Source organism: Leptosomus discolor, chromosome 9 (genome assembly GCF_034619465.1).
Source record: "Leptosomus discolor isolate bLepDis1 chromosome 9, bLepDis1.hap2, whole genome shotgun sequence".
NCBI lineage: Eukaryota > Metazoa > Chordata > Aves > Leptosomiformes > Leptosomidae > Leptosomus > Leptosomus discolor.
In genome coordinates, this window is record NC_141399.1 from 31,472,001 (window position 1) to 31,491,824 (window position 19,824).

Genomic DNA, 19,824 nt, shown 5'->3' on the forward strand with positions numbered 1-19,824 from the left:
AGAGTGCTCTGCTCTCTGAGGACCGGATCCTGCATCCCAACATCAGTTAGGATGTTAATGAGCCCTGTACTGAGGCATGAGTAGTGGAGTTTTGGAGGTGAAATCCCCGCTGCTCAGGGGCCAGCATGAGCTCTATGGACCACTTAAGAAAAGAATTAATTGGCGTTTAAATGGTGTGTTCTGCCGGCCCTCTGAAAGGGAATTAATTTTGCGGTGTGAATGAGGTAGGGATTGGCCCACGGTCCCGGATAAAGGGGGGCAGCCAGCATTAAATTGCATTCCAGCCCATAATACCTTCGGAGTCTAACTCTGCTGTGCACGACGTGCCCAAACACCAGCTCCTTTTGCCACAGCCTTCTCCTCATCCCAACGGCTTCACTGTTTTTCTGGAGAAAATCTTTTGCATCAAATCTCTCCGTAGCCCTTGGGTGTGTAGCCAGCCAGGGCCCCCAGATGTGTTGGCATGTCAGTCTTCATTCATGATACAGGGCCCATTCTGGAGGGGAAGAGGTGAATGGGCCAACCCCTCCATTGGCGTAAATCAGTGTGGGTCCTCAGTGCTTCTTGGGAGCTGTGTGTATCTGCAGCAGCTGGGTGCGAGCCCCATTGCTTCTCTCCATTGACTGCTACAGAAGCACTGCCCATGAGTTGCATTCAGCCATGGGTCCTTATGAGCAATTCCCTGATAAATTAATCTAATTTCCATCCCTTGTTTCGTTAAAATAATTCCTCGCAGGCATTTGCTGTGTCCAAGAACTGTTGACCTCCTGGGTCAGGACAGGCAATCCAGGATTAAAAATACAGCATTTTTTAGCTTGCATAAATCCTGAACAATGGCAAAAGAGGGGAAAAGAAAGGCTCCTCGTTGCGGTAAAGAGCATTTGTCACTGTCCCTGGTTATTAGTATCCTCCAAGCATTGTGCAAGGGAATCCACACCAGGATTACATTTCTGCATTGACTGGAGATTTTTTATTAGGAAAGGTGAAGAAGGCTCTGTAAAAGCCCATAGGTCAAAAATATAATACACTATTCCCCACCTCTTGTTTCCTGATATTATGCTATTACGGAGATAAGGGAGAGGTGCAGAGTCTTAATTTACAAGCAAATGATGAACCATGGCTGGGGACTGTTTGTATTTTGCTTGAGCTTACTGTTTTATCTGTACTGTAATATGTTGGATCACTGCTTCCAAGCCAGGAACGGCTACTGCTGGTAGGGTGGAGGGGAAATGGTGCTGAGGGTGGTTGGTGCTGCTCGGGGACATGCCTCGCACCTTGTGACGCACATCCCTGAGAAAATTAAGGTGCTGGAGTGGAAAAGAGACCTCAAAGTAGCTGGAAGAGCAGTGTTAAATAATGCAGTTGTGCATTGTCCATGAAAGATGGCTAACCATGAGTAAACATCAACAGCAATGTTTGATCCCTTCATGTTTACTATTTATTCATATTTATTATTCATAAATTCCATCACAAATGTTAGGCCTGCACCCCAGTGAGACATTTGCATTTTATTTTAAGTTCGATTCCCCACCCCCCATCCCCCTTAATTTCATGAACTGAGATTTAATGATTTGCTTTTCCACATCGTTCCTGTGCTGGCTCTCCCTGGCTCTCCTCTTCTTGTTTCAGGAAGAGATTTCTAACATGGAAAAGTGATATTTGAATAGATTCCCCTAAGGCAATCAATTTACTTTTAATTTGTCTGGAACTAAGCTTTTCTTTGTTGCAATGAGAAAGGATTGAAACTGCTGTAAAATTTATTAGCTTCCAGGAAGATTTTGAAATGAATTTTTTAATGATCGTGCTGTTTGCTGTACCCAGGAGCAGTGTCATCGTGATTACAGTATAATCACACGGTTGCGGAAGAAACACTGAAATGTGGAGGTAAACCCAGGCTCCTGCACGAGGGTACCTATGGTACTGGCCCAGGTATGGGCACGCGTGCCCTGCATCAGCACGGGGCTGGGGGCTTTGGGCTGGGGCTGCTCAGCACAATGCTCACCCACGCACCCCCTGCCCTGTTCACATCCCAGCCAAGCTGCAATTCTTCCAGTCACCCTTTTTTTTTTCCTTATTTTTCATTTTCAAGCAACTCCTCTGCTCCTTTTCCTCGCTCCTCATGTAATAGCACAAATGAGCTCTACTTACTCACCTCGGCAAAGCTGCTCTGACATGGATTGGATTGAACTGAGCGGCTGTTTGAAAATGGAAACTCCAGGGACTATTGTCATCGCCCAAATTGCACCTTAGATTGTATAACAGCACATGTCATCTGACCATTTATCAGGAATATTACATTCCCAGGCACTTGCACCTTGCTACGATTTAACTTTGTCTCTTTGGCCAGTGCTGCGATTCCACTGGAGATAATTCAATTGCTCTGAGAGCTGAATGGGCACCTGGCACACCAGCTTCATGTTGCTCTGCTGCAGGTACGCAGGCTTTGAATAGGAGACTGAAAGCACTTGTACGCCCTGGATATTTGTTAATCCTTCCTTCTAACGAGAGGAGGCTCCATGCAGGGGGGAGCTGGAGGCTCTGTTGCTCCAATGTCCACTCCATGTCCACTGCCAGCTCCTCTTGGCTCCTGGCTCTCCGGTATCCATCCTGTATCACTGCTCTGCTGGCCAAGAGTTTTCATGGTGGGATTGGGAAGTGCTGAGGGTCTCAGCCGGGCAGGCATCACGGCACTCGGCTCCAGGAGCTAGGGCAGCCCCATGTTTCATGTCACCTCCCTGCTTCTTGTGTCACTGTGCCATTGTCCCCAGCTCCTGTTCCCCGCCAGCAATGATGGCTGTGTGTCTGCCCGCAGGTGAGCTGTGGGTGTCATCGTCTCTCCCACCAGGTCTTCCTGCAGCCGCTGGTTCTCGGCAGCCTGCTGCCTGGCTCTGAGACCACAGGCAGTGCAGGAAGCATGCGGGGCTGGCTGGGGCTCGTTATTAGTTGCCTTTATGCTGGTCCCCTGAGGTGCAAGTAGAGGAGGTTTGAAATCTGGAGCTCAATATGGGTTTTGCTGTCCTTGTTGAGGAGCATATTTATTCCAGGGGTGGCCGTTGGTCTTACTTCATTTCATATTTGCTATGTGAGACTTAAGTTTAGCAATGATGTATTTGCATTTTTTCTGCCAAGCCTGACTTCAGGGTAACTGCTCACCTCTTCATGGGGAGGCTTCTGCCAGGACTTTTTGTACTTGGTGAACATTTTAAAAGTGACCCTGCCCTAAGGTGCTCTGAAATAAGATTCTGAATTTGTGCTGGGTCAAGGCAGGCTGGCTGAAAAATGGACGTTGCTGCTGCAGGACCTGCACGTGTTGTGTGCCAGACTGCACAGCCATCACCCATGCATGGCACCTGAGCTGTTCAGCCCGCGTGTGACATGGGTATCCCTACAGCCAGATTTGCAATAGGACTTTCCTCAGCATGCACATGATGTGTGCAGGCTTGGCTCATTAGAAAGCCCAGCTCAGCTCAGGGTGGCTTGGGAAGTCCTGGGCTGTGGTGTTCCCCTTCCCCAGCCTGTGCCAGCCAACGAGTCCTTGCCAGCCCGGTGCATCGGGCTCCTCCAGTGAGTGGGGCTGTTGGGCTCTTCAGGGGCTCCTGTCTGCGATGAGGCGTTTGCCCTGTGCAAAGCGGTGGTGTTGCTCACCCAGCGCTGCCCCTCCATGGTTTCCTCCTTCCTTTGCCTCTCACCCTGTCCAGTTGAGCACTAGTTTCACCAGCTTGCTCAGACCCCTGCCATTGGTGTGCTGGGCGCGGAGGTGGGAAGCTGCCTGTTTTGGCTGCCTGCCACTTGTCACGTCGTGTGTGGTGCAGTGGTTATTACCTGGAGTTAGCTCCTTGCATTAAGAACATTTTTTAGTGCAGACAGTAACAGTCATATTGACTAGGGCAGGTCTAGGGCTGTAAAAGAATTTCCTGTTGTCCTATTTCCGATTGTTAAAGTGGTAAAAAATGAGACAGAACAGTACAATAAAGAGCCTGTGAATGTGAATGACCGTCCTGGGTACCGTTAAGGCTGGGTGAGTCAGACCTAGCTGCAAAGGGCAGCACCGGGAGCCATGCCTGGCGGCTCCATGCCTGCCTCTGCTTTGGGGCAGCAGCTGCTCCTGCACAGGAGGAGGATGCGAGGTGACAGCAGCCTGGTGGAGGAGCCCAGACCCCTTTGAGTTTGCCTTCTTTGGACTTGGGATGGCAGAGGAGTGGTGTGGTGTTTGTGTATATCAACAGGGCATGCTAGTGGCGTAAAAGTAGTATTTTATATCAACTACAGGGTTGGTTGGGTAGCTGAAGATCCTCGTTCTGCCACAGAGAAGTAGCTGCAGCTTAGTGGTCTGTGTTGGTCCCTGTGTCTGCTGGCAGATCAGAGCTGGTCTGGGCAGCCTGGACATGTTTTTTCCCCGAGAGCAGGATGGTTTCTGGCTGTGGGATGTAGTCTCTGCAGACCAAAGCTGATGTATGTGGTGGGGACAGGAGCAGGGGGGCAGAATGTGCCGTTGAGCTGCCTGTTGCCTTCAGGTCTGTGGATGGATGATGACTCCTGCCCCTCTGCCTGTCAGTCCAGTGTCTTTGTACTTATTACATTCCTTTCATAAGATCAAAGATTGAAACAGTATAATTTAATTTAATGCTTTTCATCTCTTCTCCTGCCTGCATTTCAGCTGCCACTGGTGCGACTTGCAGACAAGCATCTTGGTGCCCAAAGCTGCTCAGCTCCCCAGCAGATAGGCACCACGTCAGTGGTCTTTAATAAAACCACTCTTAAAGCATGGGTCCCTTTCTAGGGTTTGAGGAATATCCACTTGCAGTGCAGTAATCAGTGAAGTCCTTGATTTGTTTTTACCTGTAAAATGTGCCAGCTTGGAATAAATGTGTCAAGGCAAGACAAACCCATCTGTGCTCCATGTTTGCCTCAGCTGCGGTGGTCCTGTGGATGTGGGGCTGAGCCGTGGTGCTGAGCAGGGAAGGTGAGAAGCAGCAGCTCCCCCCGTGCCTTCCTGCACTGGACCAGCCAGCCCAGGCACGCCCAGATCCAGCGTTTCATGTTTGTGGAGAGACTGAAGTGATGTGTGCTCCAGCAACGCGCCCAAGGTCACACAGCACAATAAATCAGTGTCTCATCAGGGATGAGAACCCAAGATATTTCTGTAGCCCCTCCAGCCATCACCAAGTCCTCTGCTATCACAGCCAGACTACACAACTTTGTATGCCTGTAGCACCCTTTTGAAGTTAAGCTGTGGATAAATAGGCAGACAGCAACACTTTCTGGGCAATTTTTCTTTTTTTTTTTTTTTTTTTTTTTTTTTGCTCAAGTACTTGAAAGTAACAGAATCAAAGTAGAAGAGCATGGGCTTTTAGATCTTGGTGCAGGTTGTTCTGCATGTAAGGCTCAGAGCATCTTTCTCTCAGACTGCTGTAAAGGTGGCTGCTGAAACCCAGACCTCCTACACAGCCACCCGGTGCCGCGCTCTGCACCACCAGGTAGCTGCTCTGATGTACAAAAAATCCTAATGTTTTACCTGTAGATTTTTCAATTAATTGGCTTCTTCTCCTTTAAATAAAAAAAATCCTTTTTTTTTTTTTTTCAGTCTGCCTTTTACTCATTTATTCTCTGTAAGTGTTAAGCTGCTCATATTTTGGTGCATTGTGTTATGTGCTGAGAATTTTTATCAGCCGCCCTAGTGCTCGAATGTGGTGGAAATACCAATGTGTCTGAGGAGCGGAGGTTATGCACACAGATGTACAAGGCATCAAAATGAACGGTTTGCAGATGGACGGGAAGCAAACCCAGGCTGAGTCTGCACCTTCACAGGCTTCGATCCATCAAACCGGCACCGACTGAGCACGGTCTTGTATGGGTAATGGCATTAGTGCTTTAATGCTGCTTTGTGTGTATGTAGGTTACGATAGGAAGGAGCTGTGTCTTTGTGTAGGGAAAGGCTGGGCTTTATGAGGGCTAGCTGCAATTACACATTCTTATCAAATGACAGAAAAGTTGTAAGCTGAAACTGAAAAGCAGCCGGGAGCCTGCAGTGTTCAGGGGGAGCCACGGTCGGACGCTCAGTAAAGGCTGGGGATGTCGAGGCTGCTGGATTTTATTTCCAGCTTTGCACTTGGCTGAGCCCAGCTGCTTGCCTGGGCCCCAGTCTGTCCATCCGCGATGCTGGGGGGTGAGGCCGTGCAGTCCCTTGGGATGGGCCAGCAGCGCAGGCATGCATGCGAGCACCGGGTACGAGGGTTTGCACCTGCCTGGGAGCCCTCAGACCTGGCCATGGAAGGTCCTTGGAAAGGATTAAACCTGACTCTGTGTTTCAGCCCTGTAAAGTGGTGTTGGGACAGCCCCAGGCTGAGAGAAGGGATCTTTGTTGCTCTCATATGAATAAAGCCCCAACACTGTGAATGACACATTTAATCTTCAGTAGAGTGGGCAGTCTTGGAGATTTATAAAGCCTTTGTTGCGTTGGAGGTCAGTGGGGATTAAGTGGAAAGTTAAAATACACATATGCACCAAAAAAAAAAAAAAAAAAGAAAACCCTCTTCTCTCTCAGTTCCTTTCCCCCTCTTCAAAAAGTCACGCTTAAATGTCACGTCAAACTGAACTTAAAACATGGTGGCTTTTCGCACTGGTTACTAAACCCAGAAACTGCTGACTCCAAGCATCTCGACACGTGGGACAGCCACACTGAGATGCATTCGCAGCCATAAGTCGTTTCCCCAGGTTGCAGGTCTGACGGCGGCAGGTGACACACAACCTGTTGGAAATAGAACTCCGGTCTTTACAGCAGCAGAGAAATGGCAGTAAAAATCCCTCTTCCCAGCCTTGCCTTAAAAATGCTTGCTCTTTGGGGTAGGATAACTGCTGCTTGGGTGGGAGTGATGGGCAGCACCTGGCTCAGCGGGTGGTCCTCCACCCCAGGAAGGCTGGGGGGCAGTGGGCACCCCTGGTGGGGCTCCACTCTTTAGCAGCCCTTGTGTTTTCTCCACGCAGATCAGAGCGAAGGATTTCATTGCAGGGAGGAGTGCCGCATCCTGGGCCACTCGGACAGGTGCTGGATGCCCCGCGGCGCTGTCCCCAGCCGCGCCAAGTCCCCCGAGCACGGGAGAAACGTCATCGCCCTCTCCATCGAGGCGACGGCGGTGGACGCGGAGCCTTATGCAGACTGCAGCACAAAAAGGACCTTCGCCACCTTCGGCAAAGAGGGCGGCGAGCCCCTCGCCGACGAGCGGCTCGCCAACCCCAAAGGCAAAAGAACGGTGGACCCGGCCGCCTGCAGCCCCAAGGTGAGCGGTGCCGTCCGCGAGGCGGGCAACGGTTGCGAGGCCGTCAGCCCCGTCACCTCGCCCCTCCACCTGAAGAGCCCTTTGTCCGGCAAGCCGGCGGCACCGTACAGCGCTGGGCACTGCGCTGGCAACCGGGAACGGGAGCCCTTTGGGAACAGTGGCCCTTCCCGGCCAACGGAGGCAGAGCCCCGGGGGGCGGACAGTGAGAGCAGTGGGCAGGAGGGCAACCCGCTTCTGCAGGAACGCCGGGAAAAGGACTCGCCCAGCGCCCGGAGACTAAAAGACATCGTCCTCTGAGCGGCACCCGGCGGCAGGAGGAGAAGGATGAGGGACCGCACGACTCCCAGCGCAGATTGTTTTTATCGCTTACCAATGGTTCACAGATTGCTGTATTTAAAAGCTTTCCCTAAATGTATTGTTTATAAATGAAGCTATCGTTAATGTGACAATCCCACTTGTCTCAACAGGCAGCAGGGGTGTGCAGCCGGAGCGAAGTAGCTGGTGTTTTGCTTTTGCCAGGAGGTGGTGGGTGGCAGGGGGCAGAGGCGAGACCCCCCTGGTCCTCAGGAGTGCTCGGTATCCCCTCCTCGGAGTTTATATATTTTTATATCTCAAAACGAAGATAAATTTCCATTCCTGGAAAGAATTGAGTGGTAAATTCCTTATTCGGACATCTTTAGTGATCACCCAGCAGTTTTTTAGTCTAGACAAGATAGCAGCCATTTCTTGTGTGTGACTGTTCAAAGTGACAGTCAGGTGAGTTTTAATATTCACTCAACACGAGGTTGTGTTTTAAGATGTTGCTGTTTTGCTATGGACACCCCTGCATTTATGAATCCTTTTGCTGTCACATGCTTATCTGTACTATTATTGTATTTGATATTGCAAATTACTGTATGTCTAGTGATGGCAAAAGGCTTTCAAGCTTAAAAAAAAAAATCACAATCTTCTTACTTAAACTTTGGGCAACCTGCAGTTTTCAGACCCAGTGGAGCAAGTGCTTCTTCCAGCCCACTCCATCGCCTGCAGCCTCCTCTGGCTCTTGCAGGGCAGTGACAAGGCATTATGGGAAGATGTTTTGGGGAAAATTCTGCCTGGATTGCAATTGTCAGATGCACTGTGCTGAACTTTTTCCCTGATACATTCCTTTTGCATAATTTCAAGGCAATGCATGGAAAGTTTTTCCAGAAGTTCATTGTTTTGTATTTTTTTCCAGTTCCCAGATTTAGATATCCCCTGTCTCCAATCATTACCAAGTCAAATGGAATTATTTAAGAGATCTAAATTACCTTGTCAATTAGACACACACTTCCAAGTCAGCATTTCCCAATCGTGATTATGCCAAGTATATGTGTGTTTGTATGTCATCATGGCATGGATTTCAGACTGTTCTGATTTCTTTCTATCCCTGCATCATACGTAAGTATGGAATGAGCAATAGTGATGTTAATTTAGGGGCAGACAGGTGATATGTAACAACGCTACTAATTCAATTAATGTGCCTTCTTAATGGAGAAAAAATTAAAGAAATTCATTATTTTTTTCTCATGATTAAGGACTTTTTTGTGTGGGTACAAATTTACTCATATAAAATTGATTTAAAAATTGAGCTACTTTAATAGCCATTTTATAGAAGGGAGAGAGTGAAGCGGTTTCACAGCTCTCTGCTCTCTTGCAGTGATAATTCCTCAGTGAGGTATGAGTAAGGTAGGAGGATTTCAGTTAGCATATTATTATTATTATTATTAACCCTTCACCAGCCAGATTTTCCTACCCTAAATGTTTCCTAGAATTTAAAATTGGTTATGGAAGGGAAAAATATAGCTCTTGCCAATGTTTGCTGTACCAGCAAGTTGAAATTAGTGGTTTCTAGAGAAATAGTCTTTCTAGGTCTACATATCGTGATAAAATATTTGTTACTTTGATTTATTTAAATTAAAAACATCAACAAGAAAACAAACTCCAGTCATTGTTATCCTCAAAATAGAATTAATCTCCAGCCATTCATTTCTTCAGGGCAAATTGATCCTGCCTGAAGCCATAGCTGGTCCAAGACAGGTCCACAGTCAGTCTGTTCCCCCTGCCACTTGCTACGGCCAGGAATTGGGAAAGAACCAACAAAAAAAGGTCATCTAATGAAAATTGTGACACATCCCTTGCTGGTGTTAACGACTACCTCATTCAGCTCCCATCCCACACATTAATGTGGTGTCCTGCATCCCTCCGGAAAGTGAACTGGGAATTTTACCCTCTGTTCTCGTGTTTGAGCCCATTTTTCAGGGATTATGTTATTTCTGTTCCTGCAGTGTTTCCTGCCTGTGTACTGTTACTGCTGTCATTTATTTCTGTTTTTTTTTTTTCGAAAATGTATGTATTATTATAACACAAGCAATGAAGAAAAGGCCTGACTTGGGGCTATTGGAGTAACTGAATTCTCTGTAACTGTTAGGCTGGGTTTATTCTGATGTTACCTGTTTTTGACAGCTCTGGGTGGTTTTTTTGGAGGAAGTTTCTTGTATGCATTTGCTGAGTGACGGAGCCTGCAATGCCCTGTCTGTCAGATCCTCGTGACTTTGCAGGGCCACGGCCCTGTGTCACCCCGTCATCTACTCCCCACCTCCAGTAGGATGGGACTCAGTTTCCCCCATTGCCCATTGCAGGGGTGGGGAATGTGGGTCCCCTCTGTCCCTGGGCGCTCCATCATCATCCCCAGCTGCCCAAAAAGCACCGGCCGTTAATTTCTGCTGAGCGTTGCCCTCTGTCTGCAGAGCTGCCACCACCAGCCCGGCGTTTTGGATGAAAAATAGATGCTAACTGAAAAGGAAGAAAGAAAAAAAAAAGTAGAAACATTTCTCTAATTTACCCAGAGGAAACGTTCCTTGCCACTCTGAATAAAAGCGCAGCCGGGAAGGAATGTGAAATAATTCTGTATTAAAAGGGGGCATTAAAGAGGTCAGTAAACCCTTATGCCTCCAAGAAAATCGTTTAAACACCAGTTTTCTGGGCTGACCCAGGCTGCAGCCAGGGATGCTGAGCAAGGGGCCCTTCCCTGGCACGTCCTCACTGTGTGGGGCCGAGGGGAGAGCCAGAGAGCAGCCACAGCTCTGCTGCCTTGTCCCTCTCCTGAATATTTTGCTACTCCTGTCACTGTGCCTCTGTGTCACTTGAGAGATGAGTTCAGGGCTCCTGGGCAAATCGCAGGCTCTCTTGGTTTTTTTCCTAGTTGCGTTGAAACTGGCCATGGAAAAACGTTCAAGGCTGCAGGGCAGGTGGGGGGTAGGGTTTGGGGAGGGTTCCAGAACGTAATTATTGTGCTTTTTAATAACTTAAAACTGTCCTCAGATTTGGTTTAGGAAAAATCGCTGGGATTTGTTGCTTTCCTTCAGCCAAACTTGCTCTGCTCCCCTGTTTATCCCATTTATCCAGGAGAGCAGCAGCAACCTATGATTCTCCCCTCAAGCATGACGAGGACCCCATCTGGAGCAGCCCTAGGGCTGGGGACCAGAGAGGGGGAGATGAACCCACCCTGTGCTGACCCAGGGACCCTTCCTTGCTCCTGGGGTTGCCCCTCACCTTTCCAACCCTCAAGGCTGCAGGGCTGCACCGGGAGGGATGATGGAAGGCTGTGGGGGATGGCTGATGGCTGGAAAAATACCCCCCGAGCACCGTCCTGCTGAGGTTGTTGCTGTTCCCTGTTTGTTGTGAAGCTGGAGGTGGCCTGTGGATCACACGTTGTGCAGAAGTGAATTCCTTTTTTTTTTTTTTCAAATAGGAAACAAGTTGCTTTTGTAAAGAACACGCTGTCTGATGAATATGTTGAAATTATTCTTGGGGGAAAAAAAAATTAATTATGAATGGAAACACATTTGTCTGTCATTTGGGAAAATGGATGATCTTGTTGCTACAGCTGCTTTTGCAGCTATGGGTAATCTCTGATCCAACCTGTGAGCTGTGGTACCCGTCGGGAAGAAGCCCAGCCGACCCTGCTGCGAGCGCTGCTGAGACGGATCCTCTGTCGGCGTTGGCTGATGTTTAGCTGATCTAAGCTGGGATATAATCTTCAAACACAACGCAAACTGGTTTGCAGCAGCACGCGCCTCCTTGCAGGGTGGCAGGTACGAGCCGTGGGTCTCGCACTGTAACACCAGCACCGTCCCTTCGCTGGAAGAGCCGGCGGTGGCACCATTGCTGCTTGCCTGCCAGCAGCAGGCAGGGCTGCCGCGGGACTGAGCGCGGTACGTCTCATCATGGTGTCTCCGTTGCCGAGTATATGAAGAATAAATTGTTGTATATGCTGATATGTATGTTATGTACATTTTCACAGTGATTGAATCATTGTAAACAACAAAACAGAAAAAGGAAAAAAAAAAGAATCACCATTCTGTCTATTTTATGAAGATGATAAAGCAGCTTTATTAAATTATTACGATTCTGTTTCAAAATGGTGTACCTGCCACATTGGGTTTTTTCCATCTGATGAGAACTTTGTTTTCCACCTAAATGTGATTTTTTTCTTTTCTCTGCTTTGAGCATCTAATGCATTTTAGTATTAAAGCAATTATTGAATAAAATGGAAAGTAAGTGTTTGGTTAAATATGCCTAAGAGGGTTTGCTTTGATGGGCTCCAGGTATGGTCCCCTGGGTGCCACCCCAGCCCCTTCCCCATCTGCTTCTCCCACAGCTGATCCGCTTTGGCACCTGAGAGGCTGCAAACAACAGGCCAAGCTTTCCTGGCCCCAAGGAGGGTCATCACTGTTCCCACAGGTGACCCACTGGGGCAGGCAGGCTCTGAGCTCTGTTGTCGCTCTGGCCATGGCAGAGCCTTTCTCCTTCCCCCTGTGAAACTGGGCATGGTGTCGGTCCTTCACACCACCACCCTGTCGCCTTCAGGGAAGACACAGCTCTGAGAGGGGCTGGTGTGGGTAGGAAACACCTCCAACACACACTTCTCCACTGAGGCACGGTAGAGAAGAAAAGACTTATTTTCACTAGGTTTTTAGGAGGGCCCTTTGGAGGCTGTAGGGAGATGGTGAGGAGCATCCCCTGCCTCTGAATTAATGGCCTGTTCATGGACTGCTCCTATGTGTGGAGCATCTGAGTGCTTTGTGGCAGCAGTGGTAAATGCTCTCCCCTGATGGCCCCTGCCAATTCAGTGGCTCAGCTGGGGTGACACCAAGGTGGAACTGGAAGAAGAGCAGTGACGCAGAAAACCTGGGGCTTCTCTAGGAAGATGCTTGAGCTGCTCATGCAAGTATCACACTGCATGGCTGGGAAGCAGGGGGCAGCTGGGGTTAACTGTGCCTGGATTGGCCCCCCCACCACTGTGACCCCACAGTAAAGGCTCCAGTGATGCACCAGGTGTGGCTGACTGTCTGGCATCAGCTCTGGCACAGGTGTGTGTTGGCACAGGGACCCTGGGCAATGGTTTGCAGCTAGCCCAGTGCCAGGACCCGGGGCCTGGTTGCACCCTCGTTAGTGAATTGTTTGGCAGGTGGGTAAAAGGAGATAAAGCCAGGCTGTGGAGGGCAGGCTGGTGGTTGTTTGGGGGTTTACAGCCTGTCTGGGGAGTAGCAGTGCTGCTGCAGACCCACGACCGAAGAGGCTATGGGCTGTGTTACAGCACCCCCGAGCCGTGTCCCCTGCCTGTACCAGGCGTTGCCAACACCATGAGCTCATCTCCCAGGTAGGAACTGACCCTATTTGGGGGGGAATGGCTCTAGTGAGCTGCCCTTGAACAGCACTGGTGGGAGGCAGAGGAGGGAAGGCAGTGGCCGTGGGCTGCCCAGTCTGCAGTGGGGCAATGCAGAGCCCCGGCCTGGGGGCCGGGCATGGGCTGACTGCAGGCTGAGAGCCGAAACAGGGCTGAAACCTCCCTGGAGGGAGGATTCTGCTCTTGGCATCCCAAACCGGCTCTCACCCAGAACCTGCTGGGACCCCGTGGGCGCTGGGTTTGCTCCTGATTTAATAATCCCCCTCCAATGCCAGTCAGCCTGCTGCGCTGGCTGCGGGCTCCTCCTCGCAGTGAGCTGGGGGCTCGGAGATGTCAGGTTGGTGACATGTCCCCGCTGTGCTCCCTGGCCAGCTGTCGCCATCCTCTGTCCCCGCCGGCGCAGCCCAAAGAGCTGCAGCGTCTCCTCTGCTGAGACAGCAGCAGAAACGGCGGCGTTGGAGTTTGCATAAATAACAGTGCCAGGAAGGGCTGAGGTGGGCGGCGGGAGGGAGCGCGGTTGAGAGTCTGCTGCAGATAAAAAAGGGATTCTTCTTTCAAGCGTGCCTGTCTGGAAATACTGCTGACCCGTAGGGGTGTGCTAAATCTTACTGCTCGGCGAGCTTCCTTGCTTTGAGGGCCAGATCCTGAGCTGCAGCAAGCCCTGGAGACGTCCCTGGGGCTGAGCCGGCTTTGGCCAGGTCTCTCCCCAGCACTGCTGGGCTGCAGGCTTTGGTCTGTGCCACACATGGCTGGTAAAGAGGAGTGGTCAGTACAGAGAACTGGGTGCTGTGGGTGGGCTGGGCTCCCTAGGGAGCTGCTGCTTCAGACCTGGGGGGACCCAGTCTGCGGTCCTCTGAGCTCCCGATCATCCCTAGGAGAGGCTCCTTGGGGCTGTGCCAGTGGCTGGCTGTCCCTGCTCTCCTGTGGGAGAGAGCTTCTAGGGATGCTGTGCTGCACCCCAAAGTGCAGAGCCCCCTGCCCTGGTGTGACCCCAGCTGTGGTGAGAGGCTCAGCCATAAAGACTGGCTCAGTGGAGCCAGAGACAGACTAAATTAGCAAAGAAAGCAGCCAGCCCTCACTGGGCAAGGTTCAGAGCTGGTTCATAGGCACAGATCTCATTTCTCTTTCTTCTGGACATTATTTTATATTATATTTGATGTTAAACTGGAATATCTAAATAGAGCCAAATTGGATTAACAAGCAATGAATTATCATACACTTTGACTGTTAAGACCATAAAGACAAGAACAAATAAATTGGAGGGATCAAAGGCCTGAAAGCACAGAGCAAAAATATATATAATATATTTCTGTTTGAAGCAGGGCTCTGCAAACACAGAATATTGCAGGCAGGCCAGGGAAGGTGGAAAGTGAGGGTCCCTGTCCTGCATTTCTTTTGCTCCCAGATCCAAGCTCTGCTCCCACATTGTGGTGCCAGTGCGGAAAGGTGGGGGACTGTCTGTCTGCTGTGTAGCTGTCTGCAGTCGCTTGCCTTGGGCAGAAACCAGAGTCCAACTTCACTGGCAGCCCCAGCGGGCCTTCCACTTGTTTAACTTGCATCTGCTTTTTGTTTTGTGTTGTCCTTTTCTTTTGAACGTGATGTAACCGAGCGTCCCCAAAGAGCCATCAGAGAACAAACACAGGCAGGTGTACAATTATAGAGCTCACCTCTGCTGCCGTGCGTGGCCCTGCACAGCTCCCTCCTCTGTTCCTGGCCCTCGGTGACAGGAACGGGCTGTGGCAGGAAGGATGGCTCTTTGGGGGAAACACTGGGCTTTAGGGTCGACATCATGCCTTTGGCTGGGCAGCTTCTGTGGGGATGTGTTTGGTAGCTGCTGTGCTGCAGTGTGATCAGTCATTGCAACCTGGCGTTTAAAAAAACCCACAACCCCAACAAGGCGCCGCCGTAGTACTGCTGTAGGAAACCCTGCCATGGCACTTTCCATTAATACAGATAAAAAATTGAGACACAGGGCAAACAATATTAACCCCATCACTGATCAAGCTTAAAAGCTTTTCCCAAGAAAAATTGTCTCTGGATTGCAGTTAAATTATGGGCAGGGGGATTGCTGCCTGCAGAAGCCTGTGCCACCGGTCCCTGTGCCGCTTGCAGGTGCTCCTGCCCAGGGCGAGTGAAGGTGGCTGGGATGGCAGCAGAGGGTCAAAGACAAGCATGAGGCTGGGCCCTTGCAAAGTTTTAGGACAGAAGAAACTCAAAGCTGGCCTGGTGCTTTAGGAGGAGATGGCGCAGGAGCAGAGCAGCAGGGACCAGTGCTGCTCTGAGGGTGATGAATTGTCTTCCAAGGCCAAAATAAAAAGGAATTACAATAACAAAACCTCCAAGAGAGAGAAACTTAGTGCAAGGGTTTCCAGCTTCCTGGACAGGAGGGGTGGGTGTTGCTTGGTGGGAGCTCCCATTCCCCAAACATGGAGGTAGCTGGGGCAGTGGGCTCCAGTATGGCCCTGCTCCTCAGCCCCATATCTTTGCCTTCCCCACATTGCCATCGCTCCCCAGCCCCATTTGCAGGTGGCTCTCCTGCTGATGCAGATGGATGCTGTATCACCAGTGCATTTCATCATCTCCTATCACTTGTGGTAGGCTTTGCACTTGTGAGACCCCAGCACATTGGACCCGCTTGGCCACGGCAGTGCTGAGGCAGCTTCATGGGGCAGGGACCACCTGGGAAGGGCCAGGCATGGGGTTGGGGAGCTGGGTGGAGGGTTCCAGGGATGGGGACCACAGCAGCTCCATGCCGGCCCTGCTATAAGAAACCGTCTGCTGCTCCACTCCCTCAGTGCCCATGTGGAGAGCAGACAGAGGCGGGGTTGTTTTGACTGGAAAAGGAAAAATGAGCAAATAACATCCTCCAGGTTCCTTTCTATCTTTTTTTTTTTGTTTTGTTTTCTTTCTTTTTTTACTTTCCTGATAAGGAAAGAACCTTATTTTTTTTTTTTTTTTAAACTCCTCTCTCTGCCTCTGCTGCACACCACTCAAAGGCTGTTCTTTATCTATTTGATTCTCTGTAAAATTGATCTTATTCTCTTTGGAGGAGTTAGGTTTAAATCACAGGATGAAATCCTGGTCCCAGTGAATCAATATCAAATCTCCTATCAGCCTCAGCCTGGGGTGGAGATTTTGGCCATGGGGCTTTGGCACTCCTGTTCCCAGTGGGAAATGTCATTTGTTGATGGAAGATGTTTTTGTCCTCAGCCAGCAGGGCATTCCCAAGGTCTCTATAAAAGCATGTTGCTTCTGCTGTCCTTCTCCTCCAGCCCCACCTGCCAGTACTTGTGATTGAGACAAGGGCTGGTGTCTCCTGCTCTAAATTTTGGTGGAAAGCCTCCAACCCACCTACCAAATATACCTCCACAGCCCTCTTGCTCGCTTGCCGCCTCTGTCGGGAAGGTGTCCATAGGCATGAAGGTGTAGCGTGGTGATGGCTGGCCTGGCTGGCTGAGGCAGGAGATTTGCTCAGTGAGGAGTGAGCTCTGGCAATCTGCACTGTTCCTCCTCTGTCGTTTGTCACAGCCTCCAAGCCCCAGCATGGCTCTGCATCCCCCTGTGACCCTTGCCTGGCCCATGGCACAGGGAAGGTGCCCAGCACTGACATCCACAGCCATGCTGGGGGCTCCAGCAAAAAAATATCTTTTTTGGCTTCCTGTTGCCATAGCAACTGCATCCCACCTCCTTGGTGGGCGATGAGGGCTGGCTGGGCTGGCTGGGCAGCCTGAGCACACGCTCGCACCATGGGCAGGATGGAGAACCTGGCAAGGGAAGAGTCATCCTGGCTCCTCTTCACCTGTGGTGGGGATGGCAGCTGCAGTGCTGGGGCTGGATGGTGACAGAGTCCCACCCTTTGTAGAGATGTCCCTACAGCGGCTGTGTCTCCTCTTCCCGCTGCTGATGGTGCGAGGTTCCCCTGAGGCAGATGGTACAGCAAAGCTGGGTCTTTATCGGAGGATACCGGTAGCATTCAGCTGCTTTTGAAGTCTCCAAAGAGAGCTGGGATATTTCTTGATCTGCTGTTAAATAAGTCATCGCCACTGCTGTTAACTTGCATTAAGCGCCGGAAGATGCCAGGTGCACGGGGAGAGGCTTGCGCAGCTCAGCACACTGGGACAGGAGCCTGTCTGCATGGGGTACACAGCCGCAGGGTGTAGCCTTGGGAAGAGACTTTGGAGTATTAAATATTTGATGTGCAAAGTTTATTTTAGCCTGAGCCATACCGGAATCACTGTGCCTCCAGAATGCAGTTGGTCAGAGGAACTACCTCGGCTGGCTTTGTGTTGGTTTTGCACCTCAATTTTTCTTGGTGCTGCTGCAGTTGCATTTCCACATCAGCCCCAGCACATCCCCGGCCGCAGGGGCTATGCCTGAGCTCTGCCTTCTGCCCACAGAGCTGCTCCCCAGCAGTGTGCCCTGCCTCCCTACACATGTCTGCCCGTATGTGTTGGGGCATCTCATCTCTTTCAAAGGCACTGAAAAAAGGCACGCCTTGCTGTTTTGGCTTGAACATGCAACCATTTGCAACCCTATCTGCTTTTTTTTCCTCCTGATTCTTTGCTTTTGCTTAGTTGTGGGAAGGAGGGGGCTTTTGCAGAAGGCCGAAGCAGTACTTGGTGTCCGGGAGGTATTCAGTGTCAACAGAAATGTTGACAGGTCAGACTGTGTTTTTTAAATACTACTTTTTTGCTTCTGACTGTTCCCCTTGGACTTTCTTCCCACCAGCAGCACCTTCAGCATTTATCTCATTTGAGTCCTCTAAGCAAATCTTATCTCTACATTTATTGCATCTTTGGGAATAGTAATTTTCAAGTCAGCTTTCACATTACTCCATATTTGTTACTACTCCTCTGTCGAGGGAAAACTTGGCTCATTATTAGTTCTCTGCCTGACACAAAACATTTAATTTGAACAGAAACCACCAAGAGAGAGATACATATTGCTTTTCATAACCAAAGTGTCAACATCTTGACCAGACTGTAGCTGAAGCAATCTTTACCATATGGTGGATTTTTATACTTTAACGTCACATCTGCATCCCTGCTGCCTTTGCTTTCATTCCGGAGATGCCGTGCTGGTGATAAAAGGCACTGTCTGCATGTCCTTCCTCAACACAATCACAAAAGGACCCCTCAGTAGATAAGGAACTAAACCAGAGATACAATAGCTGTGGCTTCCCACTGGCTTTCTACTCAATAGCTTTCTGCTATGCAGTAAAAAAAAAAAAAAAAAAAAAAAAAAAAAAGGGAAGAAAAAGAATAGCAATGGTGGAGCATGTGTTGGGGAAATAAGCCCCTGTAAATCCCAGGGAGGGCACGGCTGCAGAACATGCTGGGAATAGCGACTAGAACCAGACTCAAACAAGATGAAACTGCTTTTTCCAGATTCCTGGTAAATGAGATGCTATGAACAGCTTTGCTGAAGCTCAGGGGCTGTAAAAGAATCCAGACTTGTGTTTTAGGAAGAAAATGAGGCTATGTTAGTGTTGCCTTTTATTGCAATTTAGTGCAAAAATGTATTAAACTTGGATTAATTCTGGTAGAGATGGGTTGTGTGAAGTTGCTAGTTTAAAAGCTTGTCTGCAATCACGGTACAGTCGGAAAGCACCTGTACCTGCCATCAAACAGCAGGCAAATGTTTTGAACAAACTGCCCGTGAGCTGGGGTCGGGTCTGTGCTGACAGCGGTCGAGAGAGCATCACCTCTGTTTTCTGCTTGCTTGGGCACTAACTATCCCAGCTCCCGGCTGAGGCACTGGCTTGGTGCCTGTCCCAAACTCCTCCACTGCTTCTCCCCATCTCTTCTGAAGGGTGCCAGGAGCTTTGTTCCTTGAAGTATGCTGTGAGCATCAGTCCTCCTCCTGGCAGCTGAATTTTTTGGCATGCTCTCAAATTTGGCTACAAATGCCCATTTTGATTGTACTGAGATTGCACAGTCTCGGCCACCAGCTCTTTCCTCTTCTCACCTGGACTGGCCCACAGCCCTTCCCTGTGAACAGGAGAAACAGGACTCCCATCCCAGCTCCATGCCTCACTTCCACAACGGACATTTTAACTCTTGCATTATCTTAGATTCTTGCCTGTCTTTTTTACTACCTCTGGAGCCTCAAGTCTTGTCTGCCTGCCTTCCCACACCTCTTCCCACACCCCCGGCAGCTTTGCAGAGCCTGTGGACTTTGCTTGGATGCAAGAAAGAATGGGGTCGGGCTCCATGCTTGGCACACGCCCTAAACTCCTGCCTCAGCATTTTGCATGCTGCATAGGATTTTATTGTATTGCTTTAATGCGAAGTCGTGCAGCTCTGAACCCCAAATACACAGCTTTGTAAGAGTAGTGGCTGGAAGAATCTGCAGATAATTCAGTCTTGCCTCTCTTAAGTGAAATAGGATGTTAATACAATACAGTGGAGAATCGCTAATACAATCCTATTTTTATACTAGCACTTTCATGTCATATTAGAAGAAGATTCGACTTTTAGATCTTTTTTAGCAATTTAGCACAGTGAGGATTTCATTATACTGACAGAACTATTGACAAAAAGAAACACATTAGAATTGGGAGGATAATGGTTCTTGGGAAGAGGAAGTTTTGCAAGGCTTTTCATTTAAAACTGGACTGGACAAAGTAACAGGCACTGTGCTGTGGGGAATAATCCTGCATTAACCAAGGGGTGGACTAGATGACCTTTTAAGTCTTGTCACAGACTAATAGAAGTCAGAGATGGAAGAGACTTTTAGGTCACATCAAACGCTTCTTCCAACCCAGTGCAAGATTATTTCTTGATATATTTGATGGTGTTTTTTTCCACTTCTAAAAGTCCCAAGTCACGAAGCTTT

General features: G+C 49.5%; 1 protein-coding gene across 1 annotated transcript in view; it reads left to right on the top strand.

Moving 5' to 3' along the window:
• Positions 1 to 7,574, top strand: part of PCDH19 (protocadherin 19) — a 55,069-nt gene extending 47,495 nt beyond the window's left edge. The window contains exon 5 of the mRNA XM_086470439.1: positions 6,985 to 7,574. Coding sequence (XP_086326565.1) covers positions 6,985 to 7,574 — 590 coding nt within the window. The remainder of the gene's footprint in view (positions 1 to 6,984) is intronic.
• The last annotated feature ends 12,250 nt before the right edge of the window (positions 7,575 to 19,824 follow it).